Source organism: Oncorhynchus keta, unplaced genomic scaffold (genome assembly GCF_023373465.1).
Source record: "Oncorhynchus keta strain PuntledgeMale-10-30-2019 unplaced genomic scaffold, Oket_V2 Un_contig_17989_pilon_pilon, whole genome shotgun sequence".
Lineage (NCBI taxonomy): Eukaryota > Metazoa > Chordata > Actinopteri > Salmoniformes > Salmonidae > Oncorhynchus > Oncorhynchus keta.
In genome coordinates, this window is record NW_026280683.1 from 79,868 (window position 1) to 102,119 (window position 22,252).

General features: G+C 47.7%; 1 protein-coding gene and 1 long non-coding RNA gene across 2 annotated transcripts in view; one reads left to right on the top strand and one right to left on the bottom strand.

Annotated features, from left to right (window-relative positions):
- LOC118382631 (OTU domain-containing protein 7A-like) overlaps window positions 1-17,868 on the top strand; it is an 85,660-nt gene extending 67,792 nt beyond the window's left edge. Inside the window, 4 exon segments of the mRNA XM_052503820.1 lie at window positions 7,670-7,784; window positions 14,428-14,512; window positions 14,855-14,890; window positions 14,893-17,868. Of these exon segments, the coding sequence (XP_052359780.1) occupies window positions 7,670-7,784; window positions 14,428-14,512; window positions 14,855-14,890; window positions 14,893-16,767 (2,111 nt within the window). The 3' untranslated portion in view covers window positions 16,768-17,868.
- Window positions 6,556-7,633, bottom strand: LOC127919969 (uncharacterized). Its single transcript, XR_008104630.1, has 4 exons — window positions 7,415-7,633; window positions 7,330-7,352; window positions 7,018-7,127; window positions 6,556-6,674 (listed from the first exon to the last, which is right to left on the bottom strand). It is a non-coding gene; the product is annotated as an uncharacterized LOC127919969 (long non-coding RNA).
- Window positions 17,869-22,252: the final 4,384 nt, after the last annotated feature.

Genomic DNA, 22,252 nt, shown 5'->3' on the forward strand with positions numbered 1-22,252 from the left:
CGTCGTCCGGGTTAGGGGAGGTTTGGCCGGTAGGGATATCCTTGTCTCATCGCGCACCAGCGACCCCTGTGGCAGGCCGGGCTCAGTGCACGCTAACCAAGGTTGCCAGGTGCACGGTGTTTCCTCCGACACATTGGTGCGGCTGGCTTCCGGGTTGGATGGTGCTGTGTTAAGAAGCAGTGCGGCTTGGTTGGTTGTGTATCGGATTACGCATGACTTTCGACCTTCGTCTCTCCCGAGCCCGTACGGGAGTTGTAGCAATGAGACAAGATAGTAGCTACTAAAAAACATTTGGATACCACAAAATTGGGGCGAAAAAGGGGTATAAAAAATATATATATTTTTTTTTTTCCAATTTACAATCTCTAGAAACAATGAGAATAGAAAGGTTCAGAAAATGTGTGAAACATACAGTTAAAAAAAATAATGGCAAATTGAAATAATAATATAATAATAATAATAATGGTAATAATAATAATAATAATAAGAATATAATAATAATAAGAATAATAATGGGATAATAATAATAATAATAATAATAATAATAATAATAATAGATATGGATAATGGGATAATAATAATAATAATGGGATATAATAATAATAAGGATGGATAATAAGAGATAATGGAGCTAGGATGGGAATAATAATAAGAATAATAAAGGATAATAGCTAAAGGATAATAATAAGAGATACGGATAATGGGAATAATAAGAGATATAATGAAGGATAATAATATAATAATAATAATAATATAAGAGATATAAGGATGGGACTAAGAGATAATAATGGGACTAATAAGAGATATGGAGCTGAAGGATGGGACTAATGGTGTTAAGAGATATGAAGGATACTGGATGGTGTTAAGAATATGGAATAATGGGAATAAGAGATATGGAGCTGAAGGATGGGACTGGATGGTATTAAGAGATATGGACTGAAGGGTGGGACTGGATGGTGTTAAGAGATAGAAGGGAGGGGTTGAATAGAGCTGGGACTGGATGGTATAAAATAGATAGATGGGAGGGTTTGAATAGATAAAGAGATATGGAGCTGAAGGATGGGACTGGATGGTGTTAAGAGATAGGGAGTTGAAAGAGCTGGGACTGGATGGTGTTAAGAGATAGATACATTGAATAGAGCTGAAGGATGGGACTGGATGGTGTTAAGAGATATGGAGCTGAAGGATGGGACTGGATGGTGTTAAGAGATATGGAGCTGAAGGATTGGACTGGATGGTGTTAAGAGATATGGAGCTGAAGGATGGGACTGGATGGTGTTAAGAGATAGATGGGAGGGGTTGAATAGAGCTGAAGGATGGGACTGGATGGTGTTAAGAGATATGGAGCTGAAGGATGGGACTGGATGGTGTTAAGAGATATGGAGCTGAAGGATGGGACTGGATGGTGTTAAGAGATATGGAGCTGAAGGATGGGACTGGATGGTGTTAAGAGATAGATGGGAGGGGTTGAATAGAGCTGAAGGATGGGACTGGATGGTGTTAAGAGATATGGAGCTGAAGGATGGGACTGGATGGTGTTAAGAGATATGGAGCTGAAGGATGGGACTGGATGGTGTTAAGAGATATATGGGAGGGGTTGAATGGAGCTGAAGGGTGGGACTGGATGGTGTTCAGAGATAGAAGGGAGAATGAAGGATGGGACTGGATGGTGTTAAGAGATATGGAGGGCTGAAGAAGGATGAGACTGGATGGTGTTAAGAGATATGGAGCTGAAGGATGGGACTGGATGGTGTTAAGAGATAGATGGGATGAATGGAGCTGAAGGATGGGACTGGATGGTGTTAAGAGATATGGAGCTGAAGGATGGACTGGATGGTGTTAAGAGATATGGAGTTGAATGGAGCTGAAGGGACTGGATGGTGTTAAGAGACAGATGGGAGCTGAATGGAGCTGAAGGGACTGGATGGTGTTAAGAGAGATGGAGCTGAAGGATGGGACTGGATGGTGTTAAGAGATATGGGAGCTGAATGGGATGGGACTGGATGGTGTTAAGAGACAGATGGAGGGGCTGAATGGATGGGACTGGATGGTGTTCAGAGATAGATGGGAGCTGAAGGATGGGACTGGATGGTGTTAAGAGATATGGAGCTGAAGGGTGGGACTGGATGGTGTTAAGAGACAGATGGGAGGGGTTGAATGGAGCTGAAGGGTGGGACTGGATGGTGTTAAGAGATAGATGGGAGGGGTTGAATGGATGAAGGACTGGATGGTGTTAAGAGATATGGAGGACTGGATGGTGTTAAGAGATAGATGGAGCTGTTGAATGGAGCTGAAGGATGGGACTGGGGACTGAATGGTGCTGAGGATGGGACTGGATGGTGTTAAGAGATGGGATGGAGCTGAAGGGTGGGACTGGATGGTGTTAAGAGATAGATGGGAGGGGTTGAATGGAGCTGAAGGATGGGACTGGATGGTGTTAAGAGATATGGAGGGGCTGAATGGATGGGACTGGATGGTGTTAAGAGATATGGAGCTGAAGGATGAAGGACTGGATGGTGTTAAGAGATATGGAGCTGAAGGATGGGACTGGATGGTGTTAAGAGATAGATGGAGCTGAAGGATGGGACTGGATGGTGTTAAGAGATATGGAGTTGAATGGAGCTGAAGTGTGGGACTGGATGGTGTTAAGAGATAGATGGGAGGGGCTGAATGGAGCTGAAGGGTGGGACTGGATGGTGTTAAGAGATAGATGGGAGCTGAAGGAGCTGAAGGACTGGATGGTGTTAAGAGATATGGAGCTGAAGGAGCTGGGACTGGATGGTGTTAAGAGATATGGAGCTGAATGGAGCTGGGACTGGATGGTGTTAAGAGATATGGAGGGGCTGAAGGAGCTGAAGGACTGGATGGTGTTAAGAGATATGGAGCTGAATGGAGCTGGGACTGGATGGTGTTAAGAGATATGGAGCTGAATGGAGATGGGACTGGATGGTGTTAAGATATATGGGAGGGGTTGAATGGAGCTGAAGTGTGGGACTGGATGGTGTTAAGAGATAGATGGGAGGGGTTGAATGGAGCTGAAGGGTGGGACTGGATGGTGTTAAGAGATAGATGGGAGGGGTTGAATGGAGCTGAAGGACTGGATGGTGTTAAGAGATAGATGGGAGGGGTTGAATGGAGCTGAAGGACTGGATGGTGTTAAGAGACAGATGGGAGGTGCTGAATGGAGCTGAAGGACTGGATGGTGTTAAGAGATATATGGGAGGGGTTGAATGGAGCTGAAGGACTGGATGGTGTTAAGAGATATATGGGAGGGGTTGAATGGAGCTGAAGTGTGGGACTGGATGGTGTTAAGAGATATATGGGAGGGTTGAATGGAGCTGAAGGATGGGACTGGATGGTGTTAAGAGATGGGAGGGGTTGAATGGAGCTGAAGGATGGGACTGGATGGTGTTAAGAGATATATGGGAGGGGTTGAATGGAGCTGAAGGGTGGGACTGGATGGTGTTAAGAGATAGATGGGAGGGGTTGAATGGAGCTGAAGGGTGGGACTGGATGGTGTTAAGAGATATATGGGAGGGGTTGAATGGAGCTGAAGGGTGGGACTGGATGGTGTTAAGAGATAGATGGGAGGGGTTGAATGGAGCTGAAGGGTGGGACTGGATGGTGTTAAGAGATATATGGGAGGGGTTGAATGGAGCTGAAGGATGGGACTGGATGGTGTTAAGAGATATATGGGAGGGGTTGAATGGAGCTGAAGGGTGGGACTGGATGGTGTTAAGAGATATATGGGAGGGGTTGAATGGAGCTGGGACTGGATGGTGTTAAGAGATATATGGGAGGGGTTGAGTGGAGCTGAAGGGTGGGACTGGATGGTGTTAAGAGATATATGGGAGGGGTTGAATGGAGCTGAAGGACTGGATGGTGTTAAGAGATATATGGGAGGGGTTGAGTGGAGCTGAAGGGTGGGACTGGATGGTGTTAAGAGATATATGGGAGGGGTTGAATGGAGCTGAAGGGTGGGACTGGATGGTGTTAAGATATATATGGGAGGGGTTGAGTGGAGCTGAAGGACTGGATGGTGTTAAGAGATATATGGGAGGGGTTGAATGGAGCTGAAGGGTGGGACTGGATGGTGTTCAGAGATATATGGGAGGGGTTGAATGGAGCTGAAGGATGGGACTGGATGGTGTTAAGAGATATATGGGAGGGGTTGAATGGAGCTGAAGGGACTGGATGGTGTTAAGAGACAGATGGGAGGGTTGAATGGAGCTGAAGGGTGGGACTGGATGGTGTTAAGAGATAGATGGGAGGGGTTGAATGGAGCTGAAGGGACTGGATGGTGTTAAGAGACAGATGGGAGGGGTTGAATGGAGCTGAAGGGACTGGATGGTGTTAAGAGACAGATGGGAGGGTTGAATGGAGCTGAAGGACTGGATGGTGTTAAGAGATAGATGGGAGGGGTTGAATGGAGCTGAAGGGTGGGACTGGATGGTGTTAAGAGATATATGGGAGGGGTTGAATGGAGCGTACAGGCCTGTTGTTTACTCCAGTTCGGGGAGGGGTGGTAGGTTTGGAGGGGAATAACAGAAATATATATTCAGAAATATGTGTGTGTGTGTGTGTGTGTGTGTGTGTGTGTGTGTGTGTGTGTGTGTGTGTGTGTGTGTGTGTGTGTGTGTGTGTGTGTGTGTGTGTGTGTGTGTGTGTGTGTGTGTGTAAATGTATGTATTTATACGTGTAAGTGTATATGTAAACTCAGCAAAAAATCATCTTCTCACTGTCAACTGCATTTATTTTCAGCAAACTTATCATGTGTAAATATTTGTATGAACATGACAAGATTCAACAACTGAGACATAAACTGAACAAGTTCCACAGACATGTGACTAACAGAAATGGAATAATGTGTCCCTGAACAAAGGGGTCAAAATCAAAAGTAAGTATCTGGTGTGGCCACCAGCTGCATTAAGTACTGCAGTGCATCTCCTCCTCATGGACTACACCAAATTTGCCAGTTCTTGCTGTGAGATGTTACCCCACTCTTCCACCAAGGCACCTGCAAGTTCCCGGACATTTCGAGGCCCTCACCCTCTGATCCAACAGGTCATGGCAGAACACTGATCAAATCATGCACAGAATGAGCAGTATGGCTGGTGGCATTGTCATGCTGGAGGGTCATGTCAGGATGAGCCTGCAGGAAGAGTACCACATGAGGGAGGAGGATGTTGCCAGTGATGTCTGGTGAGGACCTGCCTTACAACAGGCCTACAAGCCCTCAGTCCAGCCTCTCTCAGCCTATTTTGGACAGACTGAGCACTGATGGAGGGACTGGGCGTTCCTGGTGTAACTCGGGCAGTAGTTGTTGCCATCCTGTACCTGTCCCTCAGGTGTGATTCTTGGATGTACCGATCCTGTGCAGGTGTTGTTTCACGTGGTCTGACACTGTGAGGACGTTCAACTGTCTGTCCTGTCTCCCTGTAGCTCTGTCTTAGGCTTCTCACAGTACGGACATTGCAATTTATTGCCCTGGCCACATCTGCAGTCCTCATGCCTCCTTGCAGAATGCCTAAGGCACGTTCACACAGATGAGCAGGAACCCTGGGCTTCTTTCTTTTGGTGTTTTTCAGAGTCAGTAGAAAGGCCTCTTTAGTGTCCTAAGTTTTCATAACTGTGATCTTAATTGCCTACCTGTCTGTAAGTGCTGTGTCTTGACCTGTTCTGTGCTGTGAGAGAGAGAGAGAGAGAGAGAGAGAGAGAGAGAGAGAGAGAGAGAGAGAGAGACAGAGACCAGAGAGACACTGGGAGCTGTGAGAGAGAGAGAGAGAGAGAGAGAGAGAGAGAGAGAGAGAGAGAGAGAGAGAGAGAGAGAGAGAGAGAGACAGGAGAGAGACAGAGGGAGAGGGAGGGAGAGGGAGAGGGAGGAGAGGGACAGAGACAGAGGGAGAGGGAGAGGGAGAGGGACACAGAGAGGGAGGGAGACTGAGAGAGAGACAGAGACAGAGACACAGAGAGGGAGGGAGACAGAGGGAGAGGGAGAGGGAGGGAGAGAGAGAGAGAGAGAGAGAGAGGGAGAGAGGAGAGAGAGAGAGAGAGAGAGAGAGGAGGGAGACAGAGACAGAGAGACACAGAGAGGGAGGGAGACAGAGGGAGAGGGAGGGAGAGGGAAAGCCATCAGACCCTCGTGACAGAGACTCATCTCTCTCTCTCTAGACAGTGTTATTATGGTGTGTGAACATCCACCCACACAACACTCTCCCTGTAATGTCAGCGTAGGTGCTTCTCAGCAACATCCGTTGTTTTACATGTTTGGCTGAAGAAGAAAAGGAGAACAAAAGGCATCAGAAGTGTCACGTGGAAGATGATACCAATAGAAGGATACAAGTTTTACTCAGTGAGACAACAGAGCTCATCAAACCATGACTTTATGAGCCGGGGTTTACTGTGATTAATGGGTCTGTGTCAACTTTCAAACCCCGATTGTCCTCCGGGTCTGCTTATCCTACCTAGGCTGTGTGGTTACCTGTCTGTGTGCTGTGTGGTTACCTGTCTGTGTGCTGTGTGGTTACCTGTCTGTGTGCTGTGTAGTTACCTGGCTGTGTGGTTACCTGGCTGTGTGGTTACCTGGCAGTGTGCTCTGTGGTTACCAGTCTGTGTGCTGTGTGGTTACCTGGCAGTGTGCTCTGTGGTTACCAGTCTGTGTGCTGTGTGGTTACCTGGCAGTGTGCTCTGTGGTTACCAGTCTGTGTGCTGTGTGGTTACCTGGCTGTGTGGTTACCTGTCTGTGTGGTTACCTGTCTGTGTGCTGTGTGGTTACCTGGCTGTGTGGTTACCAGTCTGTGATCTGTATGGTTACCTGGCTGTGTGGTTACCTGTCTGTGATCTGTATGGTTACCTGGCTGTGTGCTGTGTGGTTACCAGTCTGTGTGCTGTGTAGTTACCTGGCTGTGTGGTTACAGTCTGGCTGTGTGGTTACCTGGCTGTGTGGTTACCAGTCTGTGTGCTGTGTGGTTACCTGGCTGTGCTGTGTGGTTACCAGTCTGTGTGCTGTGTGGTTACCTGGCTGTGTGGTTACCTGTCTGTGTGGTTACCTGTCTGTGTGCTGTGTGGTTACCTGGCTGTGTGGTTACCAGTCTGTGATCTGTATGGTTACCTGGCTGTGTGGTTACCTGTCTGTGTGCTGTGTGGTTACCTGGCTGTGTGGTTACCAGTCTGTGATCTGTATGGTTACCTGGCTGTGTGGTTACCTGTCTGTGATCTGTATGGTTACCTGGCTGTGTGCTGTGTGGTTACCTGTCTGTGTGCTGTGTAGTTACCTGGCTGTGTGGTTACCTGGCTGTGTGGTTACCTGGCAGTGTGCTCTGTGGTTACCAGTCTGTGTGCTGTGTGGTTACCTGGCAGTGTGCTCTGTGGTTACCAGTCTGTGTGCTGTGTGGTTACCTGGCTGTGTGGTTACCTGTCTGTGTGGTTACCTGTCTGTGTGCTGTGTGGTTACCTGGCTGTGTGGTTACCAGTCTGTGATCTGTATGGTTACCTGGCTGTGTGGTTACCTGTCTGTGATCTGTATGGTTACCTGGCTGTGTGTTTACCTGTCTGTGATCTGTATGGTTACCTGGCTGTGTGGTTACCTGTCTGTGATCTGTATGGTTACCTGGCTGTGTGTTTGTACCCCTGCTTATCTGGTTGACCTGGTGTGATCTGTGTTTTCCAGCTGTGATCCCGCTGACCGACTCAGAACACAAGCTGCTATCTCTCCACTTCGCTACGGACCCTGGGAAGGACTGGGAGTGGAGCCGAGACCACAACGACAACATCAAGCTAGCCAAGTGAGTTAGGTACAACAAACGACAAACAGGTGATCCCCCTCTAATCACAGAAAGGAGGATAGGAGATCCCCTCTAATCATAGAAAGGAGGAGAGGAGATCCCCTCTAATCACAGAAAGGAGGAGATCCCCTCTAATCATAGAAAGGAAAGGAGATCACCCTCTAATCACAGAAAGGAGGAGATCCCCTCTAATCACAGAAAGGAGGAGATCCCCTCAAATCATAGAAAGGAGGATAGGAGATCCCCTCTAATCATAGAAAGGAGGATAGGAGATCCCCCTCTAATCATAGAAAGGAGGAGAGATCCCCCTCTAATCACAGAAAGGAGGAGATCCCCCTCTAATCATAGAAAGGAAAGGAGATCACCCCCCTCTAATCATAGAAAGGAGGAGATCCCCCTCAAATCATAGAAAGGAGGATAGGAGATCCCCTCTAATCATAGAAAGGAGGATAGGAGATCCCCCTCTAATCATAGAAAGGAGGAGGAGATCCCCCTAATCATAATCTAATCATAGAAAGGAGGATAGGAGATCCCCCTCTAATCATAGAAAAGAGGAGGAGAGCCCTCTAATCATAGAAAGGAGGAGAGATCCCCCTCTAATCATAGAAAGGAGAGGAGATCCCCCTCTAATCATAGAAAGGAGAGGAGATCCCCTCTAATCACAGAAAGGAGGAGATCCCCCTCTAATCACAGAAAGGAGGATATCCCCCTCTAATCATAGAAAGGAGGAGAGGAGATCCCCCTCTAATCATAGAAAGGAGAGGAGATCCCCCTCTAATCACAGAAAGGAGGAGATCCCCCTCTAATCATAGAAAGGAAAGGAGATCACCCTCTAATCACAGAAAGGAGGAGATCCCCCTCTAATCACAGAAAGGAGGAGATCCCCCTCAAATCATAGAAAGGAGGATAGGAGATCCCCCTCTAATCATAGAAAGGAGGATAGGAGATCCCCCTCTAATCATAGAAAGGAGGATAGGAGATCCCCCTCTAATCATAGAAAAGAGGAGAGGAGATCCCCCTCTAATCATAGAAAGGAGGATAGGAGATCCCCCTCTAATCATAGAAAAGAGGAGAGGAGATCCCCTCTAATCATAGAAAGGAGGAGACGTGATCCCCCTCTAATCATAGAAAGGAGAGGAGATCCCCCTCTAATCATAGAAAGGAGAGGAGATCCCCCTCTAATCACAGAAAGGAGAGGAGATCCCCTCTAATCACAGAAAGGAGGATATCCCCTCTAATCATAGAAAGGAGGAGAGGAGATCCCCTCTAATCATAGAAAGGAGAGGAGATCCCCCTCTAATCACAGAAAGGAGGAGATCCCCCTCTAATCATAGAAAGGAAAGGAGATCACCCTCTAATCACAGAAAGGAGGAGATCCCCTCTAATCACAGAAAGGAGGAGATCCCCCTCTAATCACAGAAAGGAGGAGATCCCCCTCTAATCATAGAAAGGAGGAGAGGAGATCCCCCTCCAATCATAGAAAGGATGAGAGGAGATCCCCCTCTAATCATAGAAAGGAGGAGAGGAGATCCCCCTCTAATCATAGGAGGAGAGGAGATCCCCCTCTAATCACAGAAAGGAGGAAAGGAGATCCCCCTCCAATCATAGAAAGGAGGAGAGGAGATCCCCCTCTAATCACAGAAAGGAGGAGAGGAGATCCCCCTCTAATCATAGAAAGGAGGAGAGGAGATCCCCCTCTAATCATAGAAAGGAGGAGAGGAGATCCCCCTCTAATCACAGAAAGGAGGAGAGGAGATCCCCCCTAATCATAGAAAGGAGGAGAGGAGATCCCCCTCTAATCATAGAAAGGAGGAGAGGAGATCCCCCTCTAATCGTAGAAAGGAGAGGAGATCCCCATCTAATCACAGAAAGGAGGAGTTCCCCTCTAATCATAGAAAGTAGAGGAGATCCCCTCTAATCACAGAACGGAGGAGATCCCCTCTAATCATAGAAAGGAAAGGAGATCACCCTCTAATCACAGAAAGGAGAGGAGATCCCCCTCTAATCACAGAAAGGAGGAGATCCCCCCTCTAATCACAGAAAGGAGGATAGGAGATCCCCCTCTAATCATAGAAAGGAGAAGAGGAGATCCCCCTCTAATCATAGGAGGAGAGTAGATCCCCCTCTAATCATAGAAAGGATGAGAGGAGATCCCCCTCTAATCATAGAAAGGAGGAGAGGAGATCCCCCTCTAATCACAGAAAGGAGGAGAGGAGATCCCCCTCTAATCATAGAAAGGAGGAGAGGAGATCCCCCTCTAATCAAAGGAGGAGAGGAGATCCCCCTCTAATCATAGGAGAAGAGGAAATCCCCCTCTAATCATAGTCATTATCTCTAGGCGTCGTACATCATTATCTTCTATAACGTTGATTTACACAGAGGATCTCAACTCTGATCTGAATGGCATAATCACATGGAACACTGTCTGCCTGTCCTGGAGCACTGACTGTCTGTCATGGAGCACTGTCTGTCTGCCTGTCTTGGAGCACTGTCTGCCTGTCTTGGAGCACTGTCTGTCTGTCATGGAGCACTGTCTATCTGTCATGGAGCACTGTCTGTCTGCCTGTCTTGGAGCACTGACTGTCTGTCATGGAGCACTGTCTATCTGTCATGGAGCACTGTCTGTCTGCCTGTCTTGGAGCACTGTCTGCCTGTCATGGAGCACTGTCTGTCTGCCTGTCTTGGAGCACTGTCTGCCTGTCTTGGAGCACTGTCTGTCTGCCTGTCTTGGAGCACTGTCTGCCTGTCTTGGAGCACTGTCTGTCTGTCTGTCTTGGAGCACTGACTGTCTGTCTGTCTTGGAGCACTGACTGTCTGTCTGTCATAGAGCACTGTCTGTCTGTCATGGAGCACTGTCTGTCTGTCATGGATCACTGTCTGCCTGTCATGGAGCACCATCTGAAGGTGTTTGTGAAGTTACAGACTCTGAAGGTGTTTGTGAAGTTAGAGCCCCTGTCTTTTTTGCTATTTACTTTTCTATCTAAAAGACAGTCTTAAGATTTTAAAAATAAGTTTCTAGTGGAGTTAAAGGCACTACAATGATGCAATGGAGCCTTGCCTCGTTTGCAACTGAGGTCTTTTATGGTCCTTCTCCCTTGGAGCAGCTGGGTTCTCTGGCAGCAGCTGACAATATGTAAATAACTCTGTCCATTTACTTTGTCAAGTAAGCTTCCAGTGTATTCCACTGCAAGACAAAATAGAACGTTTTAGGGCCCTGGTCAACCAGACAAAACAGGAAGGTGTAGGGCCCTGGTCAACCAGACAAAACAGGAAGGTGTAGGGTCCTGGTCAACCAGACAAAACAGGAAGTTATAGGGCCCTGGTCAACCAGACAATACAGGAAGGTGTAGGGCCCTGGTCAACCAGACAAAACAGGAAGGTGTAGGGCCCTGGTCAACCAGACAAAACAGGAAGGTGTAGGGCCCTGGTCAACCAGACAAAACAGGAAGGTGTAGGGCCCTGGTCAACCAGACAAAACAGGAAGGTGTAGGGGCCCTGGTCAACCAGACAAAACAGGAAGGTGTAGGGCCCTGGTCAACCAGACAAAACAGGAAGGTGTAGGGCCCTGGTCAACCAGACAAAACAGGAAGGTGTAGGGCCCTGGTCAACCAGACAAAACAGGAAGGTGTAGGGCCCTGTTCAACCAGACAAAACAGGAAGGTGTAGGGGCCGTGGTCAACCAGACAAAACAGGAAGGTGTAGGGCCCTGGTCAACCAGACAAAACAGGAAGGTGTAGGGCCCTGGTCAACCAGACAAAACAGGAAGGTGTAGGGCCCTGGTCAACCAGACAAAACAGGAAGGTGTAGGGCCCTGTTCAACCAGACAAAACAGGAAGGTGTAGGGGCCCTGGTCAACCAGACAAAACAGGAAGGTGTAGGGCCCTGGTCAACCAGACAAAACAGGAAGGTGTAGGGCCCTGGTCAACCAGACAAAACAGGAAGGTGTCAATCAGAACGTTATAGGGCCCTGGTCAATCAGACAAAACAGGAAGGTGTAGGGGCCCTGGTCAACCAGACAAAACAGGAAGGTGTAGGGCCCTGGTCAACCAGACAAAACAGGAAGGTGTAGGGCCCTGGTCAACCAGACAAAACAGGAAGTTATAGGGCCCTGGTCAACCAGACAAAACAGGAAGGTGTAGGGCCCTGGTCAACCAGACAAAACAGGAAGGTGTAGGGCCCTGTTCAACCAGACAAAACAGGAAGGTGTAGGGGCCCTGGTCAACCAGACAAAACAGGAAGGTGTAGGGCCCTGGTCAACCAGACAAAACAGGAAGGTGTAGGGCCCTGGTCAACCAGACAAAACAGGAAGGTGTAGGGCCCTGGTCAACCAGACAAAACAGGAAGGTGTCAATCAGAACGTTATAGGGCCCTGGTCAATCAGACAAAACAGGAAGGTGTAGGGCCCTGGTCAACCAGACAAAACAGGAAGGTGTAGGGGCCCTGGTCAACCAGACAAAACAGGAAGGTGTAGGGCCCTGGTCAACCAGACAAAACAGGAAGGTGTAGGGCCCTGGTCAACCAGACAAAACAGGAAGTTATAGGGCCCTGGTCAACCAGACAATACAGGAAGGTGTAGGGCCCTGGTCAACCAGACAAAACAGGAAGGTGTAGGGCCCTGGTCAACCAGACAAAACAGGAAGGTGTAGGGCCCTGGTTAATCAGACAATACAGGAAGGTGTAGGGCCCTGGTCAACCAGACAAAACAGGAAGGTGTAGGGCCCTGGTCAACCAGACAAAACAGGAAGGTGTAGGGCCCTGGTCAACCAGACACAACAGGAAGGTAGGTGTAGGGCCCTGGTCAACCAGACAAAACAGGAAGGTGTAGGGCCCTGGTCAACCAGGCAATACAGGAAGGTGTAGGGCCCTGGTCAACCAGACAAAACAGGAAGTTTTAGGGCCCTGGTCAATCAGAACGTTATAGGGCCCTGGTCAATCAGAACGTTATAGGGCCCTGGTCAATCAGACAAAACTGGAAGTTTTAGGGCCCTGGTCAATCAGAACGTTATAGGGCCCTGGTCAATCAGAACGTTATAGGGCCCTGGTCAATCAGACAAAACTGGAAGTTTTAGGGCCCTGGTCAATCAGAACGTTATAGGGCCCTGGTCAATCAGAACATTATAGGGCCCTGGTCAATCAAGTCAGCTAACTGTGCTGCTGTAGTGTTCAATCTTAATTCATTGCTAAATAAACTCAGCAACTGCGTTTATTTTCAGCAAACTTAACAAGTGTAAATATTTGTATGAACATAACAAGATTCAACAACTGACACTAAACAAGTTCCACAGACATCGAGACCATGGACTGGCACCAGATTTGCCCGTTCTTGCTGTGAGATGTTACCCCATTCTTCCACCAAGGCACCTGCAAGTTCCCAGACATTTCTGGGGAATGGCCCGTAGCCCTCACCCTCCGATCCAACAGGTCAATGGGATTGAGATCCGTGCTCTTCGCTGACCACAGCAGAACAATGACATTCTGGTCTTGCAGGAAATCACGCACACAACGAGCAGTATGGCTGGTGGCATTGTCATGCTGGAGGGTCATGTCAGGATGAGCCTGCAGGAAGGGTACCACATGAGGGAGGAGGATGTCTTCCCTGTAATGCACAGCGTTGAGATTGCCTGCAATGACAACAAGCTCAGTCCGATGATGCTGTGACACACTTCCCCAGACCGTGACGGACCCTCTACCTCCAAATCGATCCCGCTCCAGAGTACAGGCCTCGGTGTAACACTCATTCCTTCAACGATAAACGGCAATCCGACCATCACTCCTGGTGAGACAAACCGCAACTCGTCAGTGAAGAGCACTTTTGCCAGTCCTGTCTGGTCAGTGAAGTCCAGCACATAGGTGACGTTTTGCCAGTCCTGTCTGGTCCAGCGACGGTGGGTTTGTGCCCATAGGTGACGTTGTTGCCAGTGATGTCTGGTGAGGACCTGCCTTACAACAGCCCTACTAGCCCTCAATCCAAACTCTCAGCCTATTGTGGACAGTCTGAGCACTGATGGAGGGATTGTGTGTTCCTGGTGTAACCCGGACAGTTGTTGTTGCCATCCTGTATCTGTCCCTCAGGTGTGATGTTCAGATGTACCGATCCTGTGCAGGTGTTGTTACACGTGGTCTGCCACTGTGAGGACAATCAGCTGTCCGTCGTGTCTCCCTGTAGCTCTGTCTTAGGCGTCTCACAGTACGGACATTGCAATTTATTACCCTGGTCACATCTGCAGTCCTCATGCCTCCTTGCAGCATGCCTAAGGCACGTTCACGCAGATGAGCAGGGACCCTGGGCATCTTTCTTTTGGTGTTTTTCAGAGTCAGTAGAAAGGCCTCTTTAGTGTCCTAACTTTTCAGAACTGTGATCTTAATTGCCTACCGTCTGTAAGTTGTTAGTGTCTTGAGGACCGTTCCACAGGTCCATTAATTGTTTATGGTTCATTGAACAAGCATGGAAAACAGTGTTTAAACCCTTTACAATGAAGATCTGTGAACTTATTTCTATTTTTACAAATTATCTTTGAAAGACAGAATCCTGAAAACGGGACGTTTCTTTTTTGTGTTGCTGAGTTTATATTTCTTTAAAAGCGTAGCATTTATAATCCACATTTACTGTTGCTATCTAATGTTCGTAACCTTTCTCCCTCAGTTTAATCCTGTCTCTGGAAGCCAAACTGAACCTGCTGCATAACTACATGAACGTAACATGGATCAGGATACCATCTGAGACCAGGGTACCTCCTCCTCTTTCTCTTCCACATGGATTGGCTAATGCCAGCAAATAATTGTTGTAAATAGATTTGATTGGTTGTTCTGCATTCGTGTTGTACTGCCAGCTCCCCATTGATTGGCTAATGCCAGCAAATAATTGTTGTAAATAGATTTGATTGGTTGTTCTGCATTCGTGTTGTACTGCCAGCTCCCCAGCACCTTACTGTCCATGTACAAGGAATAAAGTAAACTACGATTTGATGTCATAGTCTTGAAATGGAGTAGATTAGACAGGTCAACATAATTTACTGATTGTGCTTCCTCTCCATCCCTTCTCACCCCTCCCTCCCTCTCTCTCTCTCCAGGCTCCCCTGGCCCAGCCGGAGTCTCCCACGGCGTCCCACGGGGCGACGACGTCCAGTCTCTAGCCGACTCCATGGACTCCGACCGAGACTCCGTCTGCAGCAACTCCAACGTCAACAACGACAACAAGGTCTCCGCGAAGGACAAGGATCCCAAGGAGAAGACGGTGAGGCAGCAACATCGTAAAGACAAGGACAAGACCAGGACGGACTCTGTGGCCAACAAGCTAGGCAGCTTCAGCAAAACCCTGGGTATCAAGCTGAAGAAGAACATGGGAGGTCTGGGAGGGCTGGTCCACGGAAAGATCAACCGCTCCAACTCTGGAGGCAACGGCCGGAACAACGGAGGAGTGGGGGGCGGCAACGGAGGAGGGGGGGGCGGCGGCGGCAACGGAGGAGGGACAGAGAATAACGTAGAGAAGAAGAAGGAGAAAAAGGAAGGAAAAGCCCGGAAGGATGGAGGCGGAGGAGAGAAGGAGGGCCAGTCTGCGAGCACGTCGTTCTCCTCGGACAAGACCACCAGCCCGTCTCCCACTGAGCGTCCCCCAGGCGTGCCCTCTCCTCCCGGGGAACGGGACAGGGACAGGGGGGGTCTCCTGGCCAGGCTGGTGGGGGACAAGGCCCTGTCAGAGCACTGGAAGTACAGCACAGACGTCAAGCTGAGCCTCAACATACTGAGAGCCGCCATGCAGGGTGAGAGGAAGTTCATCTTCGCCGGCCTTCTCCTCACCTCCCATCGCCACCAGTTCCACGAGGAGATGATCTCCTTCTACCTGACCTCCGCTCAGGAGCGCTTCTCTGCCGAGCAGGAGACCAGGAGGAAGGAAGGAGAGAAGAAACCTGCAGCAAACTCTACAACCACGACTACTACGACCAACGGGCCCTCCCACGCCCTGAAGAAACCAGAGCAGGAGAGCGCCCCTCACCGGGAGAGAGAGAGGGAGAAGGAAAGAGAGAGAGAAAAGGAGAGGGAGAGAGAGAGAGAAAGGGAGAGAGAGAGGGAGAGAGAGAGAGAAAGGGAGAGAGAGAGGGAGCGAGAGAGAGAAAGGGAGAGAGAGAGGGAGCGAGACACCCGCACCCCTCCTCCTCCTCCCTCCTGCCCTCCTCCTCCTACTCCCCTTCCCCAGGACTTCATCTCTTCCCCAGCCAGACACCACCAAAGCCATACCCCTCACACCCCCCCACAGATTGCCCTGAAGATGCAGGGCCGCCACAGCCCCTCCCCCAACTCCTCCCCCAGCAACGGTGCTACCAGGAGACCGGGGTCCGTCCCCCCTGTCCCCAGGCCCGTCCCAACTACAGTCCCAGTGTCAGCCCACTACAGCCATACCCCTCCCATCCAGAGGTCCAGTATCATCCAGCTGAGAGACGTCAACCTCCAGGCACCGAGCTTCCAGCCGGACGACCCCCAGCCCAGCTACAAGCCTCCTCTGGTGGGAACCCTGAAGACCTGTGCCACTTACCCCCAGCAGAACCGCTCTCTGTCCTCCCAGAGCTACTCTCCAGCCCGCCTGTCTGGGGTCCGTTTGGGCGCCGGGGTCAACCACACCCACCCGGGGGTCCCAGGCACCACGGAGCCCTACAACATGCCTGGGGAGCACAAGTCCCATACCTATACCAATGGCTTCAACGCTAGCCACATACAGGACTGTCTGGAGTTCGCCGACGCCGACGTGCCTCAGACCTGGGGGAGCAGTAGGGTCACCAGGACGGGTTCGGGGTCCGACAAGGTCAAAAGTCAGATCGGTAGCGCCGGTGGGGGTTGCCTGGTGTACTGCCTGCAGCAGAGGAGATGCAAGAGGGAGAAGTGCTCCTTCTACGGTCGCCCGGAGACAGATAACTACTGTTCCTACTGCTTCAAGGAGGATCTGAAACACAAGGAGAGGGAGGCCAAGGCCCTCAGTAGGCCTGGGTAGCCCCTGGTAGCGCGCCAGCCAGAGGTGCTGCTACTCTAGAGCCTGGTGTGCTATCTATCGCACGACAGGTACTGCAAACCCCCAGCTGCTGACAACGCAACACAACAGACAGACAACAGAACTGTGTCCACAGAGAAGGCGATAGAACAGGTTCTACTCAATAGACTGTCTGTGGACGTTGGGACATCCAGACATCCAGACAGACAGACAGACACGCTCAGAGGAAGTTGATCGCCTGCTCTGTTTAAAACGTTTGATTCCTGTCACTTCTCCTGTCTCAGTGTACAGTACAGTAGGCTACTGTAAAGGACACAACTACTTGATGACAAGCAGGGTAGATCTCTGTCCACTTAACATCTTTGGCCAGCAGGAATTTATAACTTTGTTCGTTAAAAGAAATGGTTCAACTTCCATTTTTGTTTAGTTTTATGGAGAAATGTCTTGTGTTTTCTGCCCACAACTTGAATGGCAAACTGAGATATAATTTCAGCCAAATACAGTAGACATAAAAATAGCAATTGCATTTTGTTGTGCAGTGGTTCAAAACGTAAACTTAAATCGAACATCTAAAACTAAAACCGGACTGTTTTGATCTTAAAATCTTCAACCAACGTTAAAAAACAAACTTCTCAAAGCAATTACGTTAGTAACTTCAACGTTTATTTCTTATTTTTTTTTAAATCAATAATTGTCCTAATGGCAACTCACTGTGAACCCTTTCTGTTGTCTATGCGACTCATGTTGGCTTCAGTAGAGAGTTCAAATCCTCTGCTGCAGCTGACAGACAATAGACGACAACAGGCAGGATATTCAGTATTCAACTGCAAACAGACCCACACCAAGGAAAATAACCGTTTCGTGTGGTGAAATTGCACTTTGCAAGTTAAATTTTCCGTGTGCCCCTCCTCACATTGATTACCCGGTATAAACGAAAGAACAACAAAATCTAATTGGTTTTAATGAATCGTGCTCCTTATCACAGCGAGGGCAGGGATACTGTTTCCAGTGCTAGTTTAAATTGGTCTGCCTCAAAAAAAGGTTTTATTTCATGTTTTCCTCTACATTCTACACGTCTTCGATAAACCGAATGTGTTTTCATCAGCAGTTGATTATCTCGGTTGTTATTTTACAGGTGCTGTGTGGTGTCGCTACCATTCGGTTTTTCACATTTGAATGTCTTAACGTTCATGACAACGACAAAAGAACATGAAATCTCCTGGCCAAAGATGTTAAATATATATATATATATAGAGAGAGAGAGAGAGAGAGAGAACGCTCTTCAAAACACTCCTGAATATATAATGCAGTTTGGGATCCTTTTTATGGACTCTCACCATTTAAAATGTACAAAAAATATGATTTTGTATTCATTTGAGAGTTTTACACAACTTAAATTATTAATTTGCACATTAGATACCAATGTACAGTACATAGCATAAATGAGGAACAAAATAAGATTAGTATATTGTGTAAAAAAAAAAAAAAAAATGTGTGTGTTTTTGTGTATAGAGAATGTGATGAGGGGGAATTTACAAGCCAAGGCTATACAAGTGTTATAGAGAAAATATTTTTATATGATTTTCACAAAATGTCATGAAGCAATATTTCGCACTTTTTTTCTTATGGACACCGTTTGTCACTTTGGTAAGTTACTTTAAGGGCACGGACGTTAGGTGGTGGTGGTGGTGGTGGTGGTGGTGGGGAGGGGGGCCGGACGCGAAGCGTCGGTTGGTCGAGGGTTGGACCTACATCATATCAAGGGAGAATGACCTGTCATATTGGCATGATTGTCTCAATCAATCTGACACTGAAGGGCTGGTTGGTTTTAAAACGGGTTGATAGATCGTCAATATATATATATATATGTGTTACACCCTATCCTGGTTGGATCCACTGGGCTGCGTATTGCCGACCAAACTGTAACATGTAGTTAACCAGACGTTTTAAATGTGAAGAGGGGATTCATTTCCTAGTTCCTGGTTCATCACGAGTCATCAGAAGTCACATGATGACGGTGAAATGGAATGGTTGTTGTTGTTTAAATTCATATGTAAAAGCACAACATATATTCATTAATATTATGTTGTACGTCCACAGTGGGTATCTGTCTGTCTCCACCACGGCATTATGTTGTCCTATAGTTTAAGGGTTAAAAGACATACTGTTGAGATTCAGGTTGCCTGTTTACATAAAGTGTCCCACAGGAGGAGTACTCATCTAGGATCAGGTCCCCCCCCACCCCCCCACAGTCCATTCATTATAGACTTAACAGAGTTGATCCGAGAACAGCACTCCTACTCTGGGAGACTTAATGAATATGGGGCCTGGTGTCTTGTCACCCAAACAGAACCCATCCATCCAGAGTCCTATGGAATAAACAGTTATGAACAGTAACTGTTAGAACCCATCCATCCAGAGTCCTATGGAATGAACAGTAACGGTTAGAACCCATCCATCCAGAGTCCTATGGAGTGAACAGTAACGGTTAGAACCCATCCATCCAGAGTCCTATGGAATGAACAGTAACGGTTAGAACCCATCCATCCAGAGTCCTATGGAGTGAACAGTAACGGTTAGAACCCATCCATCCAGAGTCCTATGGAGTGAACAGTAACGGTTAGAACCCATCCATCCAGAGTCCTATGGAATAAACAGTTATGAACAGTAACGGTTAGAACCCATCCATCCAGAGTCCTATGGAGTGAACAGTAACGGTTAGAACCCATCCATCCAGAGTCCTATGGAATAAACAGTTATGAACAGTAACGGTTAGAACCCATCCATCCAGAGTCCTATGGAGTGAACAGTAACGGTTAGAACCCATCCATCCAGAGTCCTATGGAGTTATGAACAGTAACGGTTAGAACCCATCCATCCAGAGTCCTATGGAATAAACAGTTATGAACAGTAACGGTTAGAACCCATCCATCCAGAGTCCTATGGAGTGAACAGTAACGGTTAGAACCCATCCATCCAGAGTCCTATGGAATAAACAGTTATGAACAGTAACGGTTAGAACCCATCCATCCAGAGTCCTATGGAGTGAACAGTAACGGTTAGAACCCATCCATCCAGAGTCCTATGGAGTGAACAGTAACGGTTAGAACCCATCCATCCAGAGTCCTATGGAGTGAACAGTAACGGTTAGAACCCATCCATCCAGAGTCCTATGGAGTGAACAGTAACGGTTAGAACCCATCCATCCAGAGTCCTATGGAGTGAACAGTAACGGTTAGAACCCATCCATCCAGAGTCCTATGGAATAAACAGTTATGAACAGTAACGGTTAGAACCCATCCATCCAGAGTCCTATGGAGTGAACAGTAACGGTTAGAACCCATCCATCCAGAGTCCTATGGAGTGAACAGTAACGGTTAGAACCCATCCATCCAGAGTCCTATGGAATAAACAGTTGTGAACAGTATCGGTTAGAACCCATCCATCCAGAGTCCTATGGAATAAACAGTTATGAACAGTAACGGTTAGAACCCATCCATCCAGAGTCCTATGGAATAAACAGTAACGGTTAGAACCCATCCATCCAGAGTCCTATGGAGTGAACAGTAACGGTTAGAACCCATCCATCCAGAGTCCTATGGTATAAACAGTTATGAACAGTAACGGTTAGAACCCATCCATCCAGAGTCCTATGGTATAAACGGTTATGAACAGTAACGGTTAGAACCCATCCATCCAGAGTCCTATGGAGTGAACAGTATCGGTTAGAACCCATCCATCCAGAGTCCTATGGAATAAACAGTTATGAACAGTAACGGTTAGAACCCATCCATCCAGAGTCCTATGGAATAAACAGTTGTGAACAGTATCGGTTAGAACCCATCCATCCAGAGTCCTATGGAATAAACAGTTATGAACAGTAACGGTTAGAACCCATCCATCCAGAGTCCTATGGAATAAACAGTAACGGTTAGAACCCATCCATCCAGAGTCCTATGGAGTGAACAGTAACGGTTAGAACCCATCCATCCAGAGTCCTATGGAATAAACAGTTATGAACAGTAACGGTTAGAACCCATCCATCCAGAGTCCTATGGAGTGAACAGTAACGGTTAGAACCCATCCATCCAGAGTCCTATGGAGTGAACAGTAACTGTTAGAACCCATCCATCCAGAGTCCTATGGAATAAACAGTTATGAACAGTAACGGTTAGAACCCATCCATCCAGAGTCCTATGGAATAAACAGTTATGAACAGTAACGGTTAGAACCCATCCATCCAGAGTCCTATAAACAGTAACGGTTAGAACCCATCCATCCAGAGTCCTATGGTATAAACAGTAACGGTTAGAACCCATCCATCCAGAGTCCTATGGAGTGAACAGTAACGGTTAGAACCCATCCATCCAGAGTCCTATGGAATAAACAGTTATGAACAGTATCGGTTAGAACCCATCCATCCAGAGTCCTATGGAATAAACAGTTATGAACAGTAACGGTTAGAACCCATCCATCCAGAGTCCTATGGAATAAACAGTAACGGTTAGAACCCATCCATCCAGAGTCCTATGGAATAAACAGTTATGAACAGTAACGGTTAGAACCCATCCATCCAGAGTCCTATGGAGTGAACAGTAACTGTTAGAACCCATCCATCCTGAGTCCTATGGAATAAACAGTTATGAACAGTAACGGTTAGAACCCATCCATCCAGAGTCCTATGGTATAAACAGTTATGAACAGTAACGGTTAGAACCCATCCATCCAGAGTCCTATGGTATAAACAGTAACGGTTAGAACCCATCCATCCAGAGTCCTATGGAGTGAACAGTAACGGTTAGAACCCATCCATCCAGAGTCCTATGGAGTGAACAGTAACGGTTAGAACCCATCCATCCAGAGTCCTATGGTATAAACAGTTATGAACAGTAACGGTTAGAACCCATCCATCCAGAGTCCTATGGAATAAACAGTTATGAACAGTAACGGTTAGAACCCATCCATCCAGAGTCCTATGGAGTGAACAGTAACGGTTAGAACCCATCCATCCAGAGTCCTATGGAATAAACAGTTATGAACAGTAACGGTTAGAACCCATCCATCCAGAGTCCTATGGTATAAACAGTTATGAACAGTAACGGTTAGAACCCATCCATCCAGAGTCCTATGGTATAAACAGTTATGAACAGTAACGGTTAGAACCCATCCATCCAGAGTCCTATGGAGTGAACAGTAACGGTTAGAACCCATCCATCCAGAGTCCTATGGAATAAACAGTTATGAACAGTAACGGTTAGAACCCATCCATCCAGAGTCCTATGGAATAAACAGTTATGAACAGTAACGGTTAGAACCCATCCATCCAGAGTCCTATGGTATAAACAGTTATGAACAGTAACGGTTAGAACCTATCCATCCAGAGTCCTATGGAATAAACAGTAACGGTTAGAACCCATCCATCCAGAGTCCTATGGAATAAACAGTTATGAACAGTAACGGTTAGAACCCATCCATCCAGAGTCCTATG